Genomic DNA, 25,888 nt, shown 5'->3' with positions numbered 1-25,888 from the left:
CCCGTAAAATAATCTCCTTTCAGACATGGTGAAATATTCATTTCACCAATTAGCACTAGTTAAAATAAAACCCAGAAACCTTAGAGCAGAGGTTCCTGAACATGGTCAAAGAGTCACCATCAGTCCACAGAGCCCCTGGAAAGTGGATTAGTTACATTGTGTTGGCTCTCTTCCTCATTTCCTAGATCCCATTGCAGTGTTAAGGCTACATTAACTATTGTCCTGACATTACTGTTCCTTGCAAGCAATTGCTGTAATTGCCATTAAGATTCTGCAACTGTGAAAGACTCCCCCTTTTTAAGATGCTTAAGTGAGATTTTCTTTCCAGGAAATTTTCTTCTTCCAGTTTGACCAAAATTTTTGGCTTATCTGCTTGTGGGGAGGCAGTAAGGGGCCAGGAGTGTCCTCAGAGAACCCAAACTGTTCTCCAGAATAAAAGCTGTTAAGGTTGTCAAGCAAACTAAAATAGCGAACCAAGTGCCTGCATCCATATTACATCTCCTTGCGCTTGTATAGAGTTAGAACAAGTGGCTTTTGTGTGCGTCCTTAAAATGGATGCTAACTGAGATGCAAGTGATCAGACTTTCAGTGTTGCTATTGTTAACTGTGTGAAAGATCAAAACATGTACGAAAGGAGAACAATTGTATTTTTTTTAAGTTGCCTATAGTGGCACTTCCCAGAAGAGGTATCTGGGGGAAATGCTTACACTGAGTCCCTTAGCAACCCCTGGGAAGGTTGCAAGATGGCAGCATGGTTTAATTTTCCTAAAAGAAGCAGCAAGAGACAAGTGTGGAAAACACTTGGTGTGTCTCCACTGTAGCCTGCAACATAGGGTACAGGAGCTTACTTTAAAATGAGCTAGCTGTGTACCCAGAAGCAAGCTAGCTCTATGGAGCTCCATGTGGGTTAATGCGCTCCTGGTATGTTAGCTAAATCACTGTAAAGCTAAACTTAGTTTCTCTATATTATGCTTCAGTAGTCAAGGTCATATTGCCTTAATGCAACTCACTGTTCTAAATTCCAAATCCTTGTAAACCATTTTAGGAATATTAAATTGCTACAAAATGCAATTAACAACTTACTCTGATTTGCTTGAGCTTCATTCCTCCAGGCAGAGCTGTGGAATGGAGAGAGAGAGAGAGAGAGAGAGGGGAAAAAAAACAACAACTTATCAGCAGTAAAGGTCAGTAGGAAGGTGCCAGGGAGACTATACACTGTAGCAGATAGCAGCTCTGTTGTTGCACCTGAAAGAGTCCATGGCGTGAATGCACTAAAATAAAACAGGAATGCTGGCCCAGGGTACTCAGGATGAATACAGGTATGCCATCAGCACATTAGCACAATTGACGGATGATATATCTATTTCTCCTCAGGCTCCTACTGGAGCTAACAACCAAGAGAAATAAAAACTAACATGTAAACACAATACTTTCTCCCAACTCTTGAGATATTCTTATTGAAGGCAGGATGGTTCTTTGCTTAGGATACCAGCCTGAAATTCAGGATAACTGGGTTCAAATTTAATCTCAGCCAAATGTCTTGACTGACCCTGGACAGGTCACATCTGCAAACTGATGTCACCCTTGTTGCTCCACAGAAATGCAAAACATGTCTTTGCCCTTTGTCACACCTCAAATATCCAAAAAACGGAATGCAACAATTCCCATTAATAGTTTGTGTTGCTTTATCCGTGCAGAGGTGCGTTCAGTTATGGCACAGTCCCCACAGCCCAGAGATGTCCATGCTCTCCAGCCACCCTGGACAGATGATTCCAGAGTGCATGTTTCATGCCTCAGAGCAAGAGACCATGGGTTTCCTCACTGTGCATTTACAGATGTGTGCCCCAGGACGGGGCCAGGCACTTGGGGCCATTGTGCCACAGGATCAAGCCCCTGAAGCCCCAGGAATGGCAGGAGTCCAATCCTGCCAAACAGCAGTTCCAATGACATCTGTACCTGCTAATTAATTGGATCAGCTGGGCCGGGGCACATCCTGGCACAGCTGATCCCCTGACAAAAACAATGTTGGTTTGTAAGCTCAGGCATAGAACCACTAAGGCTAGGGACAGACATTCACAAAGCCTGAGCCTGAATTGGTTTAATCTTTGCAGGTTCATCTAACCTGACTAGGCTGAACTGGTCTGTAACCAGACATTCCCTCTGGACTGAGAAAATTCAGGCGCATCCCTGCAGTGGCTCAGGCTAGAAGCTGGGGGGCAGTAGAGCAGCCCTCTCTCCCCTTGCACAGAGCTGAGCTGAGGGGGGGCTTGACCAGGTCCCAGCAGGACGCTTTGATTAGGGACGTCTGCCTGCACAGTTCCAGGCTTTTCCCTGCTGGCTGCTCAAAGGGCAGGGGTGTTGCTAGATGGGAGTGTTGGAATTTGGGTCTCCCACAGCTACATGCTCCAATATTAAAATAAATAGTAAAATAAATGGAGCACTGCTATTACTACCACCTCCACTTCCTGGCTCTAACCTGTGAGAAAGGTACCTAAATGTACCCCAACTCCACTGGGTTGTGAAGCCTCTTCAGTGGACAGCTCCTCCCTGCAAACTAGCTGGAGGCACCAAAATCCCCAAAAGGGGCAGCGTTTCAGTTTTACCCTCTCCGTAGGCAAGTTCTGCTGTGTGGCTGTCTTTCGCAGATCCTTTCTTCAGGTGCCTTCCTTTCCTGGGCACTTCCCTCGTGACAGCAGAGTTCACTGGGTGACAACATACTTGCAGTTTAGATGCTGCAATGCTGTATGCTACAGCACTCTAATCCTTTTGCAGATCTATTGCTTAGTTCCTTTATGAATCTAGCCGAGAAAAGAGGTGCCCAAGGCCTCAGTGTAGATCCTGAAAACGTAATGCCTAATTCTGGAGATGTCTATAAAGTCCATGGGTAAAGTTTTTACCAATAGCGCTTAAAGTTTTACCTGTATTGTGTCCAACAGCACTCAAGTCTAAACAGTCCTGAGCAGCTTGGCACACAGCTTATGCTACCATCTACAAACTAGCCTTTCCTCCACTTATGCCTGCTTCCTAGTTTCTCAGAACGCACATATGAACCACACAAACCAAAATAACTCTAACAAGAAGAGGCATCCCCTCAAAACTCAGTAGTCAGATCCCCCATGCAGAATGGAGAAGCAAGGTTCAAATCTCTCCTGCCCGAGGAGAAAGGAGGCCATATCTCCCACTTTCCAGGAGGCTCTCACAAGCAGGGGATTCTGCAGGGTGCTTTCAACTCCTTCTGTTGAAGCTGCTCCTCTATACAGAACAGTAAAATATTTGCTGGACCAGGGAGTGAAAGAGTGAGTATGGCTTTGCAGATCATTAGTTAGGCCACTAGTCATTCTTGTGCTCACGTACTGTCTAGTTAGTTCATGCTAACACCCAAAGTGATTTCCCACTCAGCCTACTGGCTTTCATGAACCCGTTCTTATCTGCATGATTCTCTCCATGCATTGTCAGGGAGTGGAGGTGCCTAACTCAGGGCTGTGAATTTCATAAGGCATGCAGGAACCTAACGGCTAGACAATTCAATGCTAGTCTATGAATCTATCTATGAATCTTGCCTGCTGCATCTGGTACCCATCTGTAAGATGGAGAAAATAAAAACATTAGTGATTGCAAGGGATTCAAAGAACATGGTCAGGGGATCTAGTTACGTACAATGGTTGGAGGATCTTTAAGACATCTTCTCCTGAACTCTCAGGCAAAAGCTCAGTTTCCACTGTAGGGCAAAGTCTGCAGAAAGTACCACATTACACCTGCCTATGATGAGGTGCTCAGAAACTGTGGCAAAGTCTCCCTTTGCTAACTTAATATCTGCTGCTACTTTCCAGCCGCATATGTATTGGAATGGGTAGATAAACTCCAGCTCTATGTTCTCAAGTAAAATCAATTGAAAAGCAGGTGTTGACACTTACATGTTTTCCAAGATTATCTTGGTTAAGAGGTTTTTTAAATTCTGGTGGAAATTCCCTGGGAAAAGAGGGAGAATTTCTTCTGGTGACGTCAGGCCTCGATATACAACGTGCCTGGTGAGGCTGTGCAAAGAGCAGATTAGCTGCAGGAAAGGAGACAGGAACCAATAATAGTAAGGAAGCTGCAGTGAGGAAGGGCACCACATGTTGTACAGGAAGTGACTTGACTTAACTTGGGTAACCAGATGGGGGACAGGATAATGTACATCCTTATGCACTCAGATCGGCACAGACAAGCCCTGTGGATCCAGCTACAGGATGGCAGTCAGAGTACTTCTTTTTATGTAAAAAAGGACAAACACCTTGATATATGCTGCTTACATATCCACTGTGCTTCAATTTGTACCTACCAAATTTCCAGCTTCCTATTAAAGATTCTGGGCTATATCATCCAACAACCAGTTCTTTTTACTAGGTATTATAATTATACAACCTAAAAACCTTTTAAAACACTAAGGCCCTGATTTTCAGAGCTGCTGAGCATCTGCTGATTGAGACAGTACGTTTCAATCTAAGTTGTTTTAAAGTCAGGTTCAAATGGGTCTTTTTTGTTGGTTTTTTTTTTTAAACAGAAAAAGATAAATTTAAGCCTGGACTAGCACAGGAAATTATAAAAAGTATAAATATATTTTTTCTTCCTGCCCTTGGGGCAGGGGGCTGACCTCAAAGATCTTTCGAGGTCCCTTCCAGTTCTAATGTCTATGAAATCTCTGAAATATAATACACCCATGAGGTACCTCGGCCCATTCTTCTATGGAAGTTTTGCAACCTACAAAATATTCCTATGTGCACTGTGTAATAATTATTCAATATTTGACATATTGAAGAAAAAAAAAAAATCAGTGGGATTGAAGGTCTTAAGTTACTTCAGCACTGGGGAAAATTTTAACCCAAGCTTGAAAAATATAAATCCATGAGTTATGGTCCAGTGAGGTCCTGTAGGGCATAGAGCTGTTCTAGGCGATTCTAATGTAGGATTGGAGCTCAGCCCTGGGCTGCAGTTTAATTTGAAGAGTATGTTTTAAGGGCAATGGTGTACGCACAATTTATTAAAGCCTTTGCTATGAAGCCTGGGGTGCAAAAACACCTGATTGCACCAGGTGCTTTCTTAGCTTATCACAGGAAATAATTCTGAGTTGTATTTCAAAGTGTTTAAACCTTTATTCTTAAACATAGCAATTGCTTCATTATACTTAAACACCTTACATCTTCAAAGCACTTTGCTTATGTTCTCACCACCCCTGTGGCAAGGCAGGTGAATGTTACTCTGGTGTATACTGAACGTACATCTACTTTGATTGTATTCGGAGAGCAGTAATTCCCATTTTGTGTACCAATAACTGCATGCTGCACTGATTTCTTTGGCCTCAAAGACCAGTACACATACAAGTTCTAGACAAGCTGGACTACAGCATCGAGGCCTCTGGACAAACTCATTAGTCGGTGAGGTGAAGCAATTTGCTTCTCCTCAGTGTTTGAAGAGAGATGAAGGGAGAAGCACCTGTTTGTTATATCAGGCCTTCATCAATAAGACAGCATTCTTACTTGAGCTGCTTCTTCCGGTGTTACAGACAGACTGGAACAGGTGCTGTCAATTAACCTGTTTGAGCCACTTGTTGAACTAGAAAAGCTCTCCTGGCACAGTTGTCTAACTACATCCTTTGAGGAAGCCTGGAAAATAACAAGGGGAGAAAAGAGGGCGTTAAGAAATCATTGCTTATAAAAACAGTAGAGTACTTAGGTAGTGCTTCAAAGCACTGAACTGCTAAATCTGTGGTTTGCCTATCCTGTGGCTTGGTAGCAGGCCAACTTTGAAGGCAGAGAAATGAAGTGATTTGCGTGAGGCTGCATAGAGTCAGTACCAGCAGGGGGTTTAGAAGTCAGAACGTGCTGCATGGTCCTAATCCCCCTGCATACTGCCTTTCAAACCTTGGCCCTTTGCTGTTAAGACTCACAAAGCAGGAAAATAAGTCTTGTTTTGCTGAGCATGAAGCCACTTGGAAAAAAGACGGAGGGCAAGGCCCTCTGTTCACAAAGTTTGCGAATGCTTGCTAGGAAGTTATGAGATCGATAGAGCTCCATGATATGAATATGGCTGCAGAGCACTTGTGCTGAGCAGGTGGCACCTTTCTAAACCCTCTCCACTTTAAACATCTCATCTGCCTTGTTTCCCCAAGCTAAGGGAAGTACCTGCATTCAGCTCTCCTCCAAGAGCCGCAGCTCTCAAAGTGATTTCAGGAAAGGGAAGGGGAATGAAGAGGTTTCCTATATACTTTGCAGAACCCATGCAGGCGTTGGCTCCCTGCAGGCTCCTCTTGGACACATTTCAGCAGCTGTTTTGCCATATGCAGATTTTAAAAAAGGAAGTGGTATCATGCAAAGGAAGGCAGCCTGTGAGACTCGGCATTTACCTTCAGTAAGATCTGCAGAGCTGTAAACTGCTCTTCTGTCACTGCAGCCATCTTCACCCCAGCACGTGACCACAGAAACTAACCAGCATAAGAGGGGGAGTGTCAATCACATGATGGTCCCTGCTGCTGCTTTGCATTGTGGACGCTGTAGTTCTCCCTGCAGCCTGGCGGGTCATGTCAAGCCTGGAGTTACAGGAAAATGATCACCAGTTTTTGTTTGTTTGTCATGTCATGGGATTCCAGGCAGGGTTTGTTCAGGGTAGATTCCTGGAGCCTCCATCCTGAAAGCAGTCCTGTGCAGCAGCAGCTTTACCCCGGTGAGTAATCCCACTGAAGTCCACGGTATTGCTCACGTAAGTAAAGATACACACACACATGTTTGCAGGGCTGGGGCCACCCCTTTTTATAGAGACGTGGTCATCTTAAATTGGACTCAAAGCTTTGCTGTTGCCAATTCGTGTAGATCTACAACTGAAAAAAAAACAAATTGCACGAGCAATTGCTGAAATGAGTTTGGCACCCAGAGGTCACCACACTCAGGGCCTAAAAGTGAACTTTAAACCAAACAAAACAGGAGTGAAAGTGTCTTCATTGCTTTTCATTGGCTTTTCTACACACACACTATCTTCTGCCTCTGTTTCCCCTGCTAACCCACCGCGTCCTCTGAATCTAGGCTAGTCTAGTGTGAGCGCAGAAGTCCCTGAGCTGAACCTCAGTACAGTATTTTGCATTTATCTTTGCCCTGTATCCATGAGTTTCAAAGTTCCTTATAGCTGTTAACTTCATTTAAGCAATGTAATGCTCTTTGGAGAAAGGGGAACATCAGGACAAAATCATTAAAACGTGTTCGTTTTCATAATGTGGCCAGTTTACAGATGAATATCCAGGCACTGGGAGGGGTTAAGATTCTTGACCATGGTTTCACTGCGAGTTAAGGGCAGAACAAGAAACAGACTGAACTTCAGAAATCTTGACTCCTAGTTTTCTGATCTAATTGCCAATCTACTCCCATTCCTAAAGATCCAAGCATCTTCTCTCTATTAGATGCATAGCACAGATGCATAGAGAGCTAATATCAGTACTTTAACAAAATACTTCCTGTCCTAGCAGCGGTAAGACATTGACAACGCCCTTGTCCCCCTGCTTTACATGTGTTAACTTAAAGCATGTGTAGCAGGCTTGCCTTTCCAAGTTTGGGTTGAGTCCAAGGTTTGAAATCTTGCTGTTTTGATTGGTGGAGCCCATCCACCAATCAGGAGGCAGCAAGAGGAGTTGAGTCATGCCCCTTTCCTGAGGGGAGGGGAAGAGAAGCTCTCCTTCCCCCCCTCCTGCCTGGACCTGATTGAAGACTGCAACACTCAGGTCTGGAAGACTTCAGGGGCGGAGCCCTGGAGCATATAAAAGGAGCTGCATGCCCAGCATGAGGGAACACATCCAGGACAGAGAAGAGTGGGTTAGAAGAGCTGAGGAGAGCTGCTCAGTGGGGAAAAGCAGTAGCCCAGAAATGCCCCTGAAGACTTCCATCAGCGGGGAATGCTGAACAGCTCCAGCAGCTAGGCTCTCGGTGTGCAGCACAGCATGCAGCGTCCAGACCCTAGAAGCTGCATGAGGTGGCTCGGGTCTGCAACCCCTGGTATGCAGCCAGAGACACAGTGCAGAGGCCGGTGCAGGATCTTTGGAGTACTTGGGCAGCTCAGGTCCTCAACCCCCAGAATGAGGCTGGGAGCTCAGTGCAGGAGGCGCTGCATGGAGGGTCCAGGAGCAGACCGAGCCTGGTGCTGCACAAGGAAGCCTAGGTCTCCGACCCATAGCAAAAGGTTGAGTCTAGGGAGCCAGATGGTGCTTGGGCTACTGAACTAGCAGACAGGGCTGAGCCAGAGGCCCCTGAAGCCCTGCATAGCGGAGCCCCGTTCCAGGGGACAGCAAGCCCCCCGAAGCAGGCAAGAGAGCAGCTTGGCACAAAGGACGGGGGCCACCCTCCAGGCCTGGGAGCTGTGAGTTGCAGGGAAAAGAGGATTCCCACGGAGGAGGGGAGTCCCTCCTGGTTAGTTAAGGGCTCCTGAAAATGGAGGTCCCACTGGGAGGGCCCCCCTAAAGTTACCAGCTTTCTTGTAGGGCTTGGGAAAAGCCCCGGGGCATTGGGGTTTCCCCTGGGGATTAAGTTTATCTTTGGGGTTCTTGCACCATAAGTGGTGTGATGTCATGCCTTATATTTTGTGAACTCTCATGTTTGTAAATTAATAGATGAGCAGAGTCCTAGGGCTCTGCTGGGACCCCCTGTTGCTGTTATTTCACCTGTTGTTTATTTGTGGCTTATTTATTGTTTACCCATACTTATCTATCGTTTATCTGTTGGCTATCTATGTTTATTTTGGGGTTTATCTGTTTCAGATCAGATGCTTACCGGTATCTGGAGCACTGGTGTAAAGTTTTATAGCATTTACCCAGAGGGTATTGTTTATGTTATTTGTTTAGATATCCTATAAATATATATTGTATACATGTTTATATCCATGTTTCTTTTCCTTGTGATAAGTTAATGTAAATAAACATGTATATAGTTAAGTCCCCTGACTGTCCTGGCCTGGTTCTATGGGGATGGAGGGAAACGGAGTGGTCTGCAGTTCCCCCCATAGCCCACCTGCCAGCTAACAATCCCCTTCAACTGGAGAAGGGGAGTATATACCCGAGTTACCTGGGCTACACATGTTTTTGATGGTTCTGGGTATTGTGCCTGGTTGCTATGTGTGAGGGTTGTTCCTAAAGTTCTTAAAAACGCATTAGACCCCAGATTGGGATGGTCCTGCCCTGAGCAGACTGGTTGGATGAGATGACCTCCTGAGGTCCCTTCCAGCCCCACTTCTTGATGATTCTATAAGAGCTTGATCCTGGGAAATGTGGAATTTCCATTGTCTATAGCCAATTGCTCAGACAGTTTCACTATACAGCCCAGTGGATAGACCCACCCTGACTGAAAAGGGAACACTAGCTATTCAGAGTAAAATGAGAGGAAATGCCATACCATCTATTGCTGCCCAAGCGGAAATATCTGCAGGACTTGGCAAAGGAATTGCTTTTGTCAGTGCTCAGACTGTCATTTTCCCACATGGAGAGGGCACTGGATTGACCATAGTGCTGTTGCAGTGGCATAGGCCATTACCTTGGCTTATTGTGTTTTTTCTTGTAAGGGTAATTTTAAATACATCTCCTCTCAAGTAAAAGCAGTCATTTTTTTTTTTTTTTTTTTTTTTTTTGCCCTGTGCAGTTCACACATTTGTTATCAGGTGTTTTTTGCATAATCCAAGGACTTCCCTCATCTCTACATCTCTGCCCAAACACTGGCTGCCACTTCAGTTTTTGTTTGTGCTGTTCTCCTGTAAATAAAAATCGTAAGTTGTAAGGTGTACCAATGTTGTTTGCACTGTGATGGAGAATGCTTGGCAAGGGAAAGGAACTTCCACTCTTATTAGGGGAACTGATTTCACTTTCATGTGCTGGGAATCCTTCAAAGGCAGGGGAATCTTAGGGGAGATGGTTTATTTTCTATCATTTTTCATGAGCAACAGGAAATGAGGCTCTTGGGGTGGGGGTGTATATGGAACTATTTCAGTGCGTGAATTTACCATCTGTGGCCTCTTGAAGTTAATTAGTATGATTGATCAGTTTGGAGAGCTGCTGTATTAGTTGTGCCAGTTCCTTAAGTACTGCATTACCATTAAATTAACCCACTGTAGGTATTGTGTTTATCATGTGAGGCAACTGGTCTGCTGTGCATATCTACCACAGTGGACGGATCCTGCACAGAGTACTAGCCTGCTGCTGTGCAACTATGGCAGTGTGCAGACACTCAGCTTTTCTTACTGACAATTGCCCAGATGGATACTCAAATTATACAGCCCAATCCATATAGCTGCCCTGATCAGAAAGGGAACACTAGTGAGTCAGAACTGACTTAGATGAAGTGCCACATCATCTATTCCTCCACAAGTGGAAATGTCTAGGAAACTTTTTGGGAAAGGAATTGCATTTGCCAGTGCCCAGACTGTTATTTTCCATGTGCAGTCATGCTAGTGGCACTTGCAAATTATACACTGGACCAATTCTGAAGGAAAAAAATTGTTAGGTAGGCCCTGAACTATTTTCCAGCATCTGAAATGTGAAGAGTTAAGAAGCTGAAAAATGGCATCAAAAAGAAAGCAGGAATTAGTAACTAAAGGCAGGCTATTAGGAATCCGTTCTTGGCTCTGTTGGTGCCTTGGAAATGATGTTGTGCCTCGCTTTTGTCATGTGTGTGCAGGTGATGAAAATACTTCTGTCCCACACACGAATACGGGTATTGTGAGCCTTTATAAATTAATTCTGCTAAAAAGCGTGGAGCTCCTGAAGGCATGAATATAATAAAGGTATTATAAAAGAGGAAAATATTACTGCTATCACCGTGCTAGCAAGCTGAACATACGCTTCTTTTCAGGCTTCCTATTGGGTGCTGTATTATTCCGTTTCAGAACTTACAAAGTTCCACTTTTCTGCAACTGTAGATAAGTGAAATATTTAAATATCTTAAATGTCTGAAAAACCCCAAACCTCTGTACCCAACAGGAAGGAAGGGCTGCTGTCTTTTGGCAGGGCTCTTCTAAGAAATGCATGGCATTGGACTGTTTCGGTTTCCCTGTTTTAAGGATTTCCCTTGCACAGAAATCAGACAAACGCATCACTGGACTAAGGAGTTAACTAGTACTACACAAAGTATTTTCCAGTCAGACAAACAGGAGGAGAGGCTGAGAGAGAGAAAGCGGGGTCGGATGACTATCATTGGCATTAATTAGTGTATGACAAAAGAGAACATTTACTTTTGAGTCACATATTCAGAACAAAGAATCTGCCTGCCAGTAAGCACAGCTGGCCTTCTACTGAATGCATATTCCAATCCACCTCCTGTTGTCATTATTTCCTCACTGTAGGAACCTTCTAATTATGGAGAAATAATAACACCATTGATTTAATATCAAAATCGAAATGCTTTGTCCATTGCTTGGAGATGATCAAAAAGCATCCGGCAAAAGCTGCTTCAGTTGGGTGGGTGGACTAACTCCTGATTATTTTTGGTACTTTCTCTTTCCAGCTGCTCTCAGCAAACAGCAGTCTAAAATCTATTTTTTTTTTTCCTATGTAATAGTTGGGAATGAGTTCAATCATCAAGACTTGTCTTCTCAAGGAAAGGCAATTCAGTGGTTCTAGGGTTAGCAATTTGGTTTGATTCCCTGCTCCAGTACTGACTTCCTTATGAGCACCAATAAAATACAAAAAAAGGAGGTATGCACCTTTAATGTTAGGTGCCACCGTGCCTAGCTTCTAGGTGTCTCATCTCTTGAATGGATGTCAGACTAGAGGACCTAGACTTCCAAGCAATTTAAACACCTCAAAAACCTGCACCTTGATTGGGGAACCATAGAGAGCTAACCAACTAAGGAGTGTTTCTGACCTCCCTCACCCTCACTGGAGTTTGGATTCAATAGGAGTATCTCCATCCACTAACTGGCAACAGCCACTGGAGGAAGACGAGATGGTGGCAGTGGTAAAGTGATTGCCTTTGACCTAATAACATTGTTAAAGCATTCTTCTTGGAAGCGTGCAATTGATTTCTAGCCCTTCCCTGGCCTGGAATGATTCAAACCCACATTTCTCACCTCCCAATTACTGCTAGAAAAGATTACAACCCCTTTCGTAACAGACTCATGGGCATTCTTGCTTTTTCTCTCTGGTCCCTGAATTTTGTATTCCTGGCTTCATACTTTCTCAGGTTTCTGTATTTGGAGCTTAATTTAGTGCCGCATGCTCTAAGCACATGGGCTGGAATGGGACTTTTTGCTGGTCTGACAAGTTTATGGACTCACATGGGGTTTAGTTGCGTAGCTGATTAGACTGGGCAGTTTCGGGCATGTACAGAAAGTAGAACTGACTGTCAGATTGAAAAGGGAAGTGTCTTGTGTGTTAGGCAGTTGGGGTCAATAGCAGTAATTTTTGGACAATAATCCAAAAAAGTAAAAGACATCAAAATCCTTCTTAGAAACTGACCCGTAATCTCCCTGTGCCCTCAATTCCCTATCTTCAGTGTAAATACATTTACTTCACAGGGATGCTGTGTGGACAAATATATGAAGGACAGTGAGGCAGCTGGATATGGCAGTAATAGCCCTTAAAGCCTTGCATCTGGTGTTTCCTGAATTCAGGATCTTCTCAGACAGTTGAAAGTCCTTAGTCTGTGTGCCACCCCCACATTAAGTTTCCAGTTCTGTAAAAAAAAAACTTCAGGGAAGTTCCTTGCTGATGTCAGAGGCTTTTCCATGACCATACAGTTCCACTGACACATTTAAGTGCATAGTTTTAAGATCTGAAAAAAGACTCTGCGCTTACCTGAAGTTAGCCTTTATCTAACCTCAGCATAAACAATGCTCACTATCTACAGGAGCAGCCTGCCCTATAGGTTTTTGCACTTAATTAAGGCTCATTAGCTTGTTTCTCTAAGAACTTCATGCCTCCAACATTAGAAACCTTGAAAGTAACAGTTCCCAGCCAGTTTCATGCAGTATGCATTTCAACAGAGTACAGTCACCTTTCAAAACAGACAGGCTGAAGAGTTCTTGTGCACTTAAGTAACCCATGCACTTACTGGATATGATGGATGGTAACCAATAGTTGTTATAATCTAAGAAAGAAGCAACAAGTTGGGAATAATTAGCCTGTTTCTGAATGGTCTAATTCCATATAAATGGAACGTAATGTACGGAGTTCATTGATCGTGGGCACAGGATCACTGGGTAGCAGCTATTGATTTTCATGGGGGGATTTTTCTTGTGGGAACTTAGGAAAGGCCAGTTGTTTTTCATTAGGAACTAGGCTGGCCGAGATTTCTGTAGCTAACCTGTGCCAGCTATGAGATTTATGTCCACACAAGAAGTGTGACTCTGGGTTGTTCACATGCACGTTCCAGCGTGCTCATGGCACTCTGGCTCGGCCTCGCAACCTGCCAGGGGGGAAGGGAGAAGGAGGGGCTGCCGGCACACAGGGAGACCAAGATGGTAGCTGCCCCTCCCCTTGCCACTGGTTGGCTGAGATCTGCCTGTCGTGCGGCTCTGCTCCTCTTCACTAATCAATGATGAACGGTGGGGCCACATGACGACCAGCCCTTGCAACCAATCAGTGGCAAGAGGCAAGGCTGCTAGGGCCCCTTAGCCAATCAGAGGCATGGGAGGACGGACAGTTACAATAAACCTTCGAAAATGGCACCTGGCCCAGTGATCTATCCATAAAATTGGCCAGCTGCCTCCTCGAGTTGGGTAGATCCCTACCTATAGTTATAGTGCAATATGGGTAATTGCATTGGGCAACTACTAGCCATATGAAATTGATTGTGGGTTGGGTTGTATGTATCTTGTTCTTAGCGGGATCATGAGGGAATTAAAACTCTCTGCTGGATTTACCCTGTTGAAATCAGTAAGGCACCTCCCTGGAGCTTTTTTCCAGGACTGGGGATTTAATGTGAGGTCATAGACTCATACAGCTGGAAGGGACCTCCAGAGGTCATCTAGTCCAACCCCCTGCCTGAGGCAGGATGATCCCTATCCAAACCATCCCATACAAACTTCTAAACTACATAGGACTACTGTCAACCCTGACACAACATAGACCTAACACCCTAACCTGCCACAGGTAAAGCAGGGGAACCATGGCAGCCAATGTCCTGCTTCTGTAAAATGTTGTCAATATACGCTTAAGAGGTCCCGAGTAGAGGCCCATGCCTCCTGGTACAAAGGAAGGCAAAATCCCTTACAGTCTATACCAATCTGACCCTGAGCTAAAATTCCTTCCTGACCCCAAATATGATGATTGGTCTGACTCTGAGAGGAGGGGCAAGACCCTCTAGCCAGGTACCTCCAGCTTTGGTCCCAGCAGGAGCATTGGCACAGCCCAGTCAAAGCCTTCAGCCTTGGCTGTAGCCACCAACCAATGCCTCTGGGAAGGCTTAAAAACACCCTGACACATAGCAGAAAAGGGGGTGAAGGGACAACCAGCAAAGCCCAGAAGCATGGGAAATACCCATAGTAGAACATAGGCATGGCTATACCTAGATCATCCCTGACCAGTGGCTGTCCAACTTCTTCTTGAACACCTCCAGCGATGGCACATCCACGACTTCCCTGGGCGGTCTGTTCCACTGCCTCACTGTTCTAACAATGAGGATGTTTTTCTAGATATCCAATCTAAACTTACTTTGCTGCAACTTCCAGCCTCTGATCAGCATCCTTCTCTCTGCAGTAAGAGAGAAAAGGTGCTATTTCTCTTCTTTATGGAAGCCCTTCAAGTGTTGTTATGTCAAGCACCATCATGTCCCCTCTTAAGCACCTTTTCTACAAGCTGACCATGTGTAGCTCCTTCAGCCTCTCCTCGTATGACTTGCTTTTCAAGACCTCTACCATCTTTGATGCCTGCCTCTGGACCCTCTCTAACTTCTCCATGTCTTTTTTAAAATGTGGAGCCCAGAACTGCACACAGTGCTGCAGGTGAGGCCTAACCAGTGCTGAGTAGAGGCACTGTCACCTCCCGTGTCTTGTACCTAATGCTTCTATTGATACAGCCCAAAACTGCATTTGCCTTTTGTGCAGATGCATCACACTGCAGATTCGTATTGAGTCTGTGGTCTACCAAGACTCCCAAGTCCTTTTTCATAGTGCTGCCATCCATCTAGCTGTCACCCATTTTATATCTGTTTTTGATTATTCCTCCTGAGGTGTAGCACCTTGCATTTGTTGCATTGGACTTCATCCTGTTAGCTCTAGCTCAGCTTCCCAATCTTTCTGAATTGTGCTTACAACCTCCAAAACGTTTGCAGTCTTTTCCAGTTTCGTGTTGTCCATAAACTTGCTCAATAAGCTTTCTATGCCAGCATCTAAATCGTTAGTAAACATAGCGACAAGGAATTCAATAGTAGAGTCCAGTATGTTCCTGCAAAGTAAAAACTGGACTTTGTCACCTTTACGCTTCTTAATAATAGATAAAGAGGGCCTGGAGGCAGTTGTCATATACAGTATGTGTATTTTAAGTTAGAAATGTATAACTTCTCTAGCACAGGAGACATTTCTTACTTGAAATTATAGGCAAGTATTGTTACTAGTGAACTTGACACCACAACATTTAAAGACTGAAGGCTGAATAATTGAGGGGAGAAATAATTCTAATTGGAATGTGTAAATATTTCCATGTTTAATATGTATGTAATAATATCACCCCAATGACTAACAAACACATTGGGGGAAATGTCATCTTTGTTACAAATTCAGCATTCCAGCCCCTTGAACAAGGTGTGAGCTCATAATAAACACATCTGAGAGTCAAGAGGTCCACAGAAAAGAGCATGGAGGACTGGACATTTTGCTCTTCCTAACATGTCTAAGGTTTAAAAATAGGAGCAGTTAAAACAAGTATGTAGTAACTTCTAAAGAAAAACTTCTTAGTCTGTCTGTCTTCATCAGAAGTTTGAAGGAAAAAGAATACATTTTTTTTTAAATACTGTGTGGACAGCCTTTAATTTTTGCCATTTTTGGGAGAGGAGCCTGCTGCTGAGGCTCCTCTTGGAAGATGCAACTGAGAACTAGAGGCTTACTGAAAGAAATTCATAAGACATTAAGGGTTTGAATTTTTTAAGACTCTTGGGAAGAACTTAAGCTCCTTCATGTGTTCACTGGAGTCTGCATTTGGGAACAATGGTCTCTTCTTTACATACCTTCTGCTGCAAGTCAGGACTGTACTGTTTAGCTGCACCATGCTGCGTGTGGCTTCCCTGCTGAAAGAAAAAGCCATGCTGCTCTCTTTGCCTCCCTCCCCAATAATTGATTCTGATCTTAAAAAGAAGACATTTGTTTGTATTGCTTGTCTGAGCAAAGGATGAGCTATCAGCTGTAAATGATATAGTGTGGCAAGTGGAGTTGTAGGAAAGAAGTCTGTATAGAGGCTGCGGTGGATTTGGGGCAGAGGAGTGCAGTGGTGTGGATGAACCACCTTCCAGTCAATCATGTCATGGGAGCAGTAGCCAGGGACTTTTTCTAAAGTGCCAGAAGCAAGTAAGAATCCCCACTCTCTTCTGCTCAATACCCAGGAGCATCTGCCCATCCTTTCCACCCACTGCTGTTTCCAGCTGCCCTGGGAGGGTTAGGGGAAGCACTCCAAAGCTGCTCCTGCCCACTCCTGCTGGGCTCCATGTGGAGCCAGGCTCAGCCAGGGACAGTGACAGTAGCAGGCAGGTCCCTCCTCCTTTCCCAGTCTCCTAGGAGTTCCCTGCCAGGCCAGGAGCAGGAGCACCACTGCTGCTGTCTCTAGTCAAGCCTGGTTCCACATGCAGCCCTGCCCCCGAGTTAGCTGGGGACAATGGCAGTGGCATCAGTGGAGAGGGGTGGGGGGGCAGGGGGGAAATAGGAGGGGCAGGGAGGGATTGTGCTCCTGAACACAGGGGGGAAAGTAGGGAGGAGGGAAGATTCCTATCTTCTTGAGGGACTTAAAGAAGTCCCCCATTGTTGCTGCCTTGTGGCCTACCTGCCCTGGTGCGTGTAGTGAGGGAGGCTGGGAGCTGGGGTGCAGCTACACTTGTAGCACAGATTGCTGCTCCCACAACCCCCCTTTCCAAAATCCTGAATCTGCCCATGCATAGAGACATACGATGTCTAGGAGTTGCTTGGCATCAACTTACATGTCTGTGCTGCAGATATCACACCCAAAAGGTTGCTTCTGAAATCTCAGCATCTTTCTTCAGATCCCAGTTACACTGAAGTGAAGAGGTTCTCTGATGTATCCATTCTGAAAACGTGGCTTCCAGCATATTATAGCATGTCAGCTTTGGGGAAAGGGATGGAGGGGATAGATCATCATTGTTGTTGAGAGATTATGTCTGGATCCATTAATGAAAGAACAGTTTTCCACTTTTCTGTGCCCTGGCCCTCATTTAATGCATTCTAATTAAAGTTAATCTTTCAGATGGTTTAGACTCTAGTTTGTTCTGCCTGAACTGCACAGGGGCAGCAATCTCGGAGACCATAGAAGCTCCCCTTGACTTTAGTGACTACAGTAATAGAATTCTAAAATTCAAGTCACAAATGCCATGCCTCTAAATTCTCAGGACAAAAGGTGCTTATCTAGGACAAAGGGCAAAGATGCTTATCCACCTTTTGTGAAGCATTTTAAAATTTTTAAATCTAAACTTGGAAAGTGTAGTGAAAGCTGCTAAGTATTATTAAATAAGCCATGAAGAAGTTAAAAAAATTGAAAATCTCTACTAGTAGGACTATTTGACAGTAGACTTTGAATGTGTATCGATTCAAAGATCCTTGCAGGCACAAAAACAAAGCTCTTGTATTTAACATCTTGACACCTGAGTTCTTGTTACTGTAATGCCGACTCATTGATTGGGATTGAGTGACTCAGGAAAGCTTCCCTATTGATTACTGTAGCTGACAGCTAATCCTTGGCTCAAGAATTTGTCCATACCAGACTCTTCCTTCCCCATTCTGCCCCGCTGCCTGCTAAAGTTTCCCACAATTGTTTCTGTTGGTGCAGTTCCACTGGTCATTGTGATGTGAGAACCCAACTCTCCCTTGCACTGCTCTTTGTTTAGTCATTTAGGCTAGGGACAGAAGTTACACATAACTAGTTTAAGTGATCAGAAACTGGTTTAAACCTGTAACAGAACATATGTTCAGTGCACATAAACCACTTGCAAAATGTCTGAAACTGGTTTGAGATGAACCTGGTTGAATGTAGTTTCAGACTTAACTGATTTTGCTCAAATTGGTTTATGCAATGTCTGTCCCAGACCCCTTCCTGGTTTAAGTTAAACCAGAGTCCCTCAGCATCCTGGCCTGCTCTCTGGTCTTGGTTCTCTGCTCCAGCGGAGCAGGGCTGGCCCTGCCTCTCTGCTTCGTAGCTGGAACAGGGACAGGCAGGGGCAGGGGCCTGGGCAAATGCTGGCCCCAGAAGGAATCGGGGAAGACGTTTATTCCCCGCACCCTCTCCTGTCCCACCGGCATGGACCCGCATTTCTTCACTGGCTGCTCCAGCAGCAGGTGTGTGGCCAGCCCCAGCAGTAGCCTTGAGTGAACTGGTCAGGGAGGGGGTTTAATTCCCTCCTCCCTGTCCAACTGGCATGGACCCAAACCAGAGTCCATCAGATGCAGGGTCCATCAGGGGTGGGGGCATGGTCAAATACTGGCCAGCATGGTGCCCTGAGGCAAAGGAGGCAGGAAGCAGGGGTTACTTCCCCTCTGCTCCTGGGGAACTGCAGATGAGATCTGCCTGTCCCGACTGCTGCCACCACCACCACCAATTGCTCCCTGTGTGGGGCAAGTGGTGAGATAAGCGCCCTCCCTGCCCCTCCACCAGATGCAAGAGAGAGTGGAGAATAATCCCCCTCACCTAATTGACTATGGCTGGTCAGCCGCTGGCCATGCCCCTGCTCTGCTGCTGGTGAGGGGGCAGGGCCCTTGAGGGGGGCAGCACCCCCTGTTGTGGTGTCCGGGGACCATGCACCACAACAGGCAGGGGGGCTACCAGCAGAGTGTCACAGCCGCTGCAGACTGGATGGGGTGAGCGGCAGCACCAGGACTCAGAGTGGTGGTTATAGCTAGCCCCCCAACATTGCTGCCACTCACCCCGCAGAGTCTGTGGCAGCTTTCTGCACCCCGCAGTATGGCCCCCACTACCAGGAAGAGGCTCGTGCTCTGGGACACCATGAGATGGGCTGCAGCCCCCATCAAGGTCACCCTGTCCCCCTCGCTGCTCCAGTGGTGGGGGTGCGGCCAGAGGGGTTATTCCCCCTTTTCTCTGGCATCTGGTGGAGGGGGCAGGAGGGTTTTATCCTGCTGCTTGCCCTGTGCAGGGAGCAAATAGTGGTGGTGGCAGTTGGGGTGGGCAGACCCCAGCTGTGGTCCCCTGGGAGCAGAGGAGGCAGGATCCTCCTCTGCTCCTCTGCCTCAGGGGGCTATGCCAGCCAATGTCTGGTCATGCCTCTGCCACTACAGAAGTGAGTGGGGAGCACCAGGCAGACCCTGGCTCAGGTCCTTGGGAGAGGGAGGAGGGAATTAACCCCCCTCACTGGCCAGTTCACTTCAGGCTACTGCCAGGGCTGGCCATACCCCTCCAGCACAGCTTCCCTGCAGCTGAGGGCATGCTTTACCCCTCCCTAGCTCCTGGCTTGAGTGGCTGCAGGTAGGTGCCTGCATTTCCTCGTTCTAGAGGGAATGTCTGTACCCTTGCAAATTGGTTCAATCTAGGCAAGTTAGACTAACCTGCAAAGACTGAATCAATTCAGGCTCCAGCTTTTTTAATGTCTGTCCCTAGCCTTACACAAATGCATAATGGGTATAAAATGCTGTAGAGTGAGAAGGACAGAATTCTGCTTGTGTTTTGTGTTAGTACAACTAGCTACGCAAGGGAATACATAACTGGCTAAACAGTGGAAAATCAGGCTTGATGCTCTCTAGAACTTCTCTGGGGTAAAGCTTGGGCCCATCTAATCCCTGAACGATCCCATCCTAAAATCCTTTCTATATAGGCAAGGACCCAAGCTGTGGCTTGTTTGCTTTTGCACCCATCTAAAGCCTCTCTCATCTTTTACCCTCTTCCTCTGGCCTCTCAGATGAAACAGCTTTGCTTTTTTCCATTTCAATTGCTGACAGTTGAGGCTGTTACAGAGGGAGTGCTAATATATCTGGTGATGACCTGTAAGACTCCAATGGTGCTCCCAGATATCAGTAAGTGTCTGAGCTATGTAACACTGCCCAGGGTTATTGCAGTTGTACCTGGGAAATGATCAACTTAATGCCACTGTGAAGCAGACATTACAAGTTAATGGCTTGTTCAATACAATGTGCCTTCCTCTGGCCCCATTGAACTCTTGCAAATGGCCTATTTAAAATGTGATTGGCAGGTCAGGCCATTCCACACTGGACTATAAATTTGTCTTAGTTGCAAGGTGTCAAGAAAAAACAGACAAAGCACAGGTATTTTTTTTTTTAGCTATTGCTAGGTTTCAAAGCCTCTATCCAAGATCTCATCCTGCCTTTAACAACTGTACAACTCCTGTGAGAACATTCAGCATAATACAGCTTGGATCAAGAGAAATGTTTCCATTTTTTGAAAAGGTGAATTTTGTTTGCATTTAAACATTTCCTTTCTTTGTTTGCAGCCCAGACTTTGGAGCAAGTTGCTGCTGGAGTGGCAGAAAGGGCAAGAGTTTAAGGATAGAAGTCCCTCATCTTCCTTGTGAAGACAGAAGTGAAAAATAAACAAGAAGCCTAACTGGTAACAGTAAATGAAATGTTTCAAGCTCACTGAAAATGTAACTTCCTCCTTTAAAAAAAAAAAAAAGTCCAGTATCTTAAAAGAGCTGAAAGCACTTATTAACTTCCCTTTTGCCTTCCTGTACAATCACCAGTGCAAGGATTGAGTAAAACCTTGTATTGGCATCTGTAAGGAGTGTGGTGGATACTGACAGTGAACGGACTTCAGAGACAGCAGCCAATTACGTGTCTCGTTTTCATTACAAGAGCTTGCCACCCCACAGTTCTTTGCAACATCTTAGCCTCCAGACTTCAGGCCCAAGCTATCTGACATGACCTATGGGCATTTAAAATACCTGTTATCAGTCAACTGAACTGATTTTTCTTGCACTTTTCATCTCTGCCAAGTGACCCAGCCTCACTTAACTTTCTCTGCACCGCTCTGCTTTAACCACTAGGTGTCATTGTGTCATGCTCCAGGGACCCAATAAGTACCAGTGCTTCTTAATGTAATGGGAATATGCCATCCAGGTAGATCTGCTACAAACAGTTGGATTCTTTAAATATGAGATACATTCATACAGAAGGAATGTTATGTGAGGCTAGTTTCCACCTACTCCTTTTAGAGGTGTTTGGTTTCTGTAGTTAATTATGTCGCTAGTTTAACTGGAAGGTGGAAGGTACAAGGTGCTGGTTTGACAGATCCTTCAAGTGCCCCTGTCTTAATCTGGATGAGCAATAGACATCACAGCATCTGCACTCATTTTGTTTTTAACCTCTCTTTTCTTGCTGTCTCCAATGGCGCAAGCTAATGGCAGATGTAGTTGTGGTGTTGTAGCTTGGACATCAGAACACACTCCCAATATTTCATTGTCATATATTACTAAGCAGACAACATAAAATCTCTTGGTCACTCCCAACCTAAATTGGATTTAAGGAAGTGCCATCTGATTGCTGAGGTGAAAAGATCCACATCCCATAGACAGTTATCCAGCCCCACCCACAGTTCCCAGATTATTTTTACTGAAGGCTTGATTGTGCACCTGTTTGTGGCAAGGATTGCCTTTTTTGATCTGTATTTGATTTGTGCTGTGACTAGTACGAAGGAGAATAATAAGACAGTACCAATAAAAAAGAATAATAAAGTAAGTGGGAAAGCTTCCATTTATTTCATAATGATGGAGCAGGCATATGATTCCAAAAACCAAACAAAAGCTATGTCTGTTCCCAATTCTGGTTGAATTAAAATGCATGCAAAAAGATGTGAATAAACAGGGAAAGTGAGGCATGCCCTGAGCATTCAGAAAGTTTCTGTAACGACTCTTTAAAGCAGAAGGTAAATAGGGTTTCTACAAGGCCAGAACTTGTAATATAGATATAAAAAATTCTGTTGTCTCTCTTTCTCCAATCCATCACGCTGAGTGACTTAATTTAGCAAATCTCTGAAGGGGGAAAGTGTCAAGATAATTTTTTAAAATTATGTTTAAAAATAGGTCTGTCCCTGTATTACTAACAGCCTCATAGATCATTAAAACTCAAAGAACTCTTTATAATATGATCAAGTCATCATTATTTATCTGATAGTTTTTTCTTTTCACTTTCCAGGCCATGGACTGTGCCTCTTCATTGGGAGTTTATATGTACATACACAGACATACATATTGTTAAAAGTTTCATTTTCAAGAATTAGCATCAATACAGTTGTATTTCTCCATCTGTCACTTCAAGATCAACTGCCAGCTAATGTGAGTTATGAAGAAACTTTTGCTTTGGGCTTGTGATTTACCTTTTCTGTCCCTGCCTTCTGTGCTGTATTGTATACTTTCCTCTAAAACAGGGCTGCCCAACTCCATGGCAGCTGGGGACCACATGCCCCATGGGCTCCATAAGAGGAGGCCACGTGCCGCTGGGACCACACCGTCATGGACCATAGATGCCTGGGCGCTCCCTACCTCTTGTTGCACCAGACACACAGACACTTCCCCCCCCCTGCAGTGTACATGTGGGCACTGGAACACCTTCAGCTCCCCGGGTGTGGGCTCCTCCGCTGCGCTGTGCCAACGCCCCATTGCATAGGCTTTCCTGGCACTGTGGGTTGTGTTCTGCTGCTCTGTCCCACTTCCTGGGGCGGCACAGGAAGCAGAAACCAGAGGGAGGGGAGCCTAGAGTCACTCACTGCTGCTACTGCAGCTGGAGCGATGTGGGGAACAGCAGCTGGGTGGGAGCCTAGGGACCACAAACCAAGTCCTTGCAGCCTAAGGGCTGTGGGAGTAACAGCTCTCCTCTAAAGCATCTGGTAATACTGAGGACTGTCAAACTAATGAACTATGTGGACCAGCGGTCTGTTCTACAATGGTAGTTTCTCTTATCCAATTATACTGGGGCAACTTGAGGAGTTCAGAGCATCTTCTATAGCCAAGCCATTTATGTATGTGATACATTGGTATAACACAACAAGAGAACTAAAATGAAGCCTTCTCTAAGTCAGCACGAAGCTCCAGCCTGACTTTGCTCCTACTTACATTTCAGCATATGTTATACCCTTACCTCATGGGATTTCCACAGTTGGCACCAAGCACGCTTTCTGAGCCAGTTCAGTCTGGGGTGGTATTTTTATCTGCATATTTCTGGTTAGCTCAGAACACTGGAAATTAATTAATGTTATTAAGACCTCAGACTGAGTATGCCTGAAACATTAGGCAACAAACAAATCAGATCCATCTAAATCTCTGTTGGCCTTCTAGCAATAGTACAAGGATGGAATATGATACCATGTGAAACAATTAATTCTCTTCTAAAGGAAGCTGTTCAAGCAAAGTACACAAGATGCATGAATACATACTTCCCTTCCCCACCCCCTAGTCTGCATGGTCCATTACATAGTAAATGAAGCATGTGTAATAGAAATTAATACCACAGCGTTTTCTCCAGAAGAGGTACCTATAACCACTGTGTATGAATTAATTATCTACCACATCTCCCATTCCCAAAACAGTGGTTTGGATATGAATGTCATGAGCTTCATTTGAACACACTGGGCACATCTACACGAGATGCTAACTGCACAGTAGCCTAATAACAGTAGCATAATACACCACTGTTCAGTAGTATTAGGCTACCACACAGGAAGCGTCCCTAAATAACCGTGTGCTGGCACTACTGCTCAGTAGCACGTTACTGTGCATCATGGGTGACTGGTGCCTCCTGAGTCAGTGGCGGGGCACCCACAGGCACTGCTGGCAGTGTTGGCGGCAGCCCTGTCAGGAGGGGCACATGCCCCCACCCCCCGTGCCCTCCCTATGTGTCGCCTATGCTGTGCATTGATTTAGTACTTAGTTAACCAAATACTAAACTTAATGCGCAGTAACTACAGCACATTAGTGAATGTGTACACATGCCCACTGAGGCCCTGAACCCATTTTTCTTCTGCATAAGTTTTGCTTGCCTTAGGGGAATGGAGGTTGGAGTTTACAGTGACTGCTCTGCTACAGGATGTACTCGAATGGAATATGCCAGCAACACTTTGAACAGAAGGATGTCTTGAAGGATGGGCCAATCAGTGCTGTCTTCTTTAGGAAGGTTAGAGTGTAGTGTGACCGGGTAAGGGTTTCAGTAATTAGCCTTTGAAACATTCATCTGGGATGGGTATTGTTACACACAGGGCCATCCCTAGGGGGGTGTAAATTGGGGTGACCGTCCTGGGCCCTGCGATTTGGGGGGCCCTGCAGAGATGAGCAGAGCAGCCGTGGCAACTCCATGCTGCTGCCAGCTTCACATTTGGCCGCTTAACCCCACCCCCTCGCCACCAAATCCGCCGACAGCTTCCTCGCGTCCGCAGGTGGGGCCCCACACCCTGCTCGGTTGTCTTTGGTTATACAAATAAGAAAAGAGGTACAGAGAAATGAAATGACTTTCCCAAAGACAGAGAAAGTTGTTGGCATTGCTGGGAATAAAACTCCAATGTTTTTTCTCCCAGGCCTGTGTCTTTTAAACTCTAAAACCTATGATTTTGAGAAACAAATTCAACTCTAGATTAGGACAGGAATTAAATGGTCTATGGTAGATATCAGCAATATTTTGCAGTGGAGGAGCTTGCCGTGTTATTTGAGCTTGGTTCTGATGGATCTGATTTGAGCTTGGCCCACACTGCTACCATGGGAGCTGGAGCCAGAGCCACCAGCGCTTCCCTTCGCTACCTGGGCAAGGCCTCCAGTCTGCAAATTGTCAGTTCTTGGTCTATGGTAATATAGTCCTAGGTGGTTTCCGCTGTTTATTTTGCTGCCTCCTATATTGAGCAATTAGAAATGAACTAGATCCCAAGGAAAATTAAATGGTAGTAGGCAAGAATCTAACTCTCTGAAGCTGTCTGAGCCATGTGGGACCCAGTGTTGTAACAGCTGCAGATATTGAAGACCAAGAATGAGATGCATACATGGGGTAGTGGGGAGGAAGAGCTCTATTGGAAGTGGGGACTTTGGAAAACGAGTGACGTGCATTGGTAGGACTGTGTAATGTCCAGGACTAATATCACAAGGAGTGCTTTCATCTCTGTTTGTGGCTATGATTGATGCTCATTTTCTTTGGATTTAATTAGTTTAGAGCCATTGACTACATTGGGGTTAACTCAGTTTAAATGATAAAATACCAAACTGCCCTCACAAGAGTTTATGGCTGATGGGCCTTTGCAGTACTTTTCAGTTAGGAGACTTACTGAGCAAAAAGGACAAAAAGCATTTACAGAAGATTTGACTTCTAATCCTGATGCCTCAGAAATACATGCACATGTATCTTGATCTATCAGTTTGATTCTCTGACTTGTGCACGGAGCACCTAAGCACTAGCACACTTGTTTTTTTCCTCTGGCTGATACATCAGGCAAACAAGCAGACTTCGTTCCCAGTTTTCACAAAGGGAGCATTATACAATGAGTGCAGACACAAGTCATTGTTCAGTAGTGGGAATCACACCTCATGGTACCAGAGCTTGAATCAAAAGGGGGCATGGCACAGCATTAAAAATGGTATTCTTAGCTACAGAATTTGTTTCTATACCGTAAAAAAGTTTCAGTTTGTTAACGCCCTTCATCATCATTATCCAACCTAGAAGATTTAAACATAATTCAGAGATAGAGCCATCACCTGCCTCTACTCTAAGACATTCAGGACAGTTATCATGAGTATGC

The 25,888-nt window shown here is 45.1% G+C and overlaps 1 protein-coding gene and 1 long non-coding RNA gene across 2 annotated transcripts in view; one reads left to right on the top strand and one right to left on the bottom strand.

Moving 5' to 3' along the window:
• Positions 1 to 6,455, bottom strand: part of COMMD9 (COMM domain containing 9) — an 11,529-nt gene extending 5,074 nt beyond the window's left edge. Inside the window, exons 1-4 of the mRNA XM_006014645.2 lie at positions 6,383 to 6,455; positions 5,517 to 5,642; positions 3,915 to 4,054; positions 1,084 to 1,118 (exon numbers count right to left, since the gene is read on the bottom strand). Of these exons, the coding sequence (XP_006014707.1) occupies positions 1,084 to 1,118; positions 3,915 to 4,054; positions 5,517 to 5,642; positions 6,383 to 6,433 (352 nt within the window). The 5' untranslated portion in view covers positions 6,434 to 6,455. The remainder of the gene's footprint in view (positions 1 to 1,083; positions 1,119 to 3,914; positions 4,055 to 5,516; positions 5,643 to 6,382) is intronic.
• A 162-nt stretch (positions 6,456 to 6,617) lies between these two features.
• On the top strand, positions 6,618 to 22,448 carry LOC106722865. The gene is made up of 3 exons (XR_001358885.2): positions 6,618 to 6,699; positions 20,613 to 20,728; positions 22,312 to 22,448. It is a non-coding gene; the product is annotated as an uncharacterized LOC106722865 (long non-coding RNA).
• The last annotated feature ends 3,440 nt before the right edge of the window (positions 22,449 to 25,888 follow it).

This window comes from Alligator sinensis, unplaced genomic scaffold, assembly GCF_000455745.1.
Source record: "Alligator sinensis unplaced genomic scaffold, ASM45574v1 scaffold442_1, whole genome shotgun sequence".
Classification (NCBI taxonomy): domain Eukaryota; kingdom Metazoa; phylum Chordata; order Crocodylia; family Alligatoridae; genus Alligator; species Alligator sinensis.
This window is presented reverse-complemented; position numbering and strand designations above follow the sequence as displayed.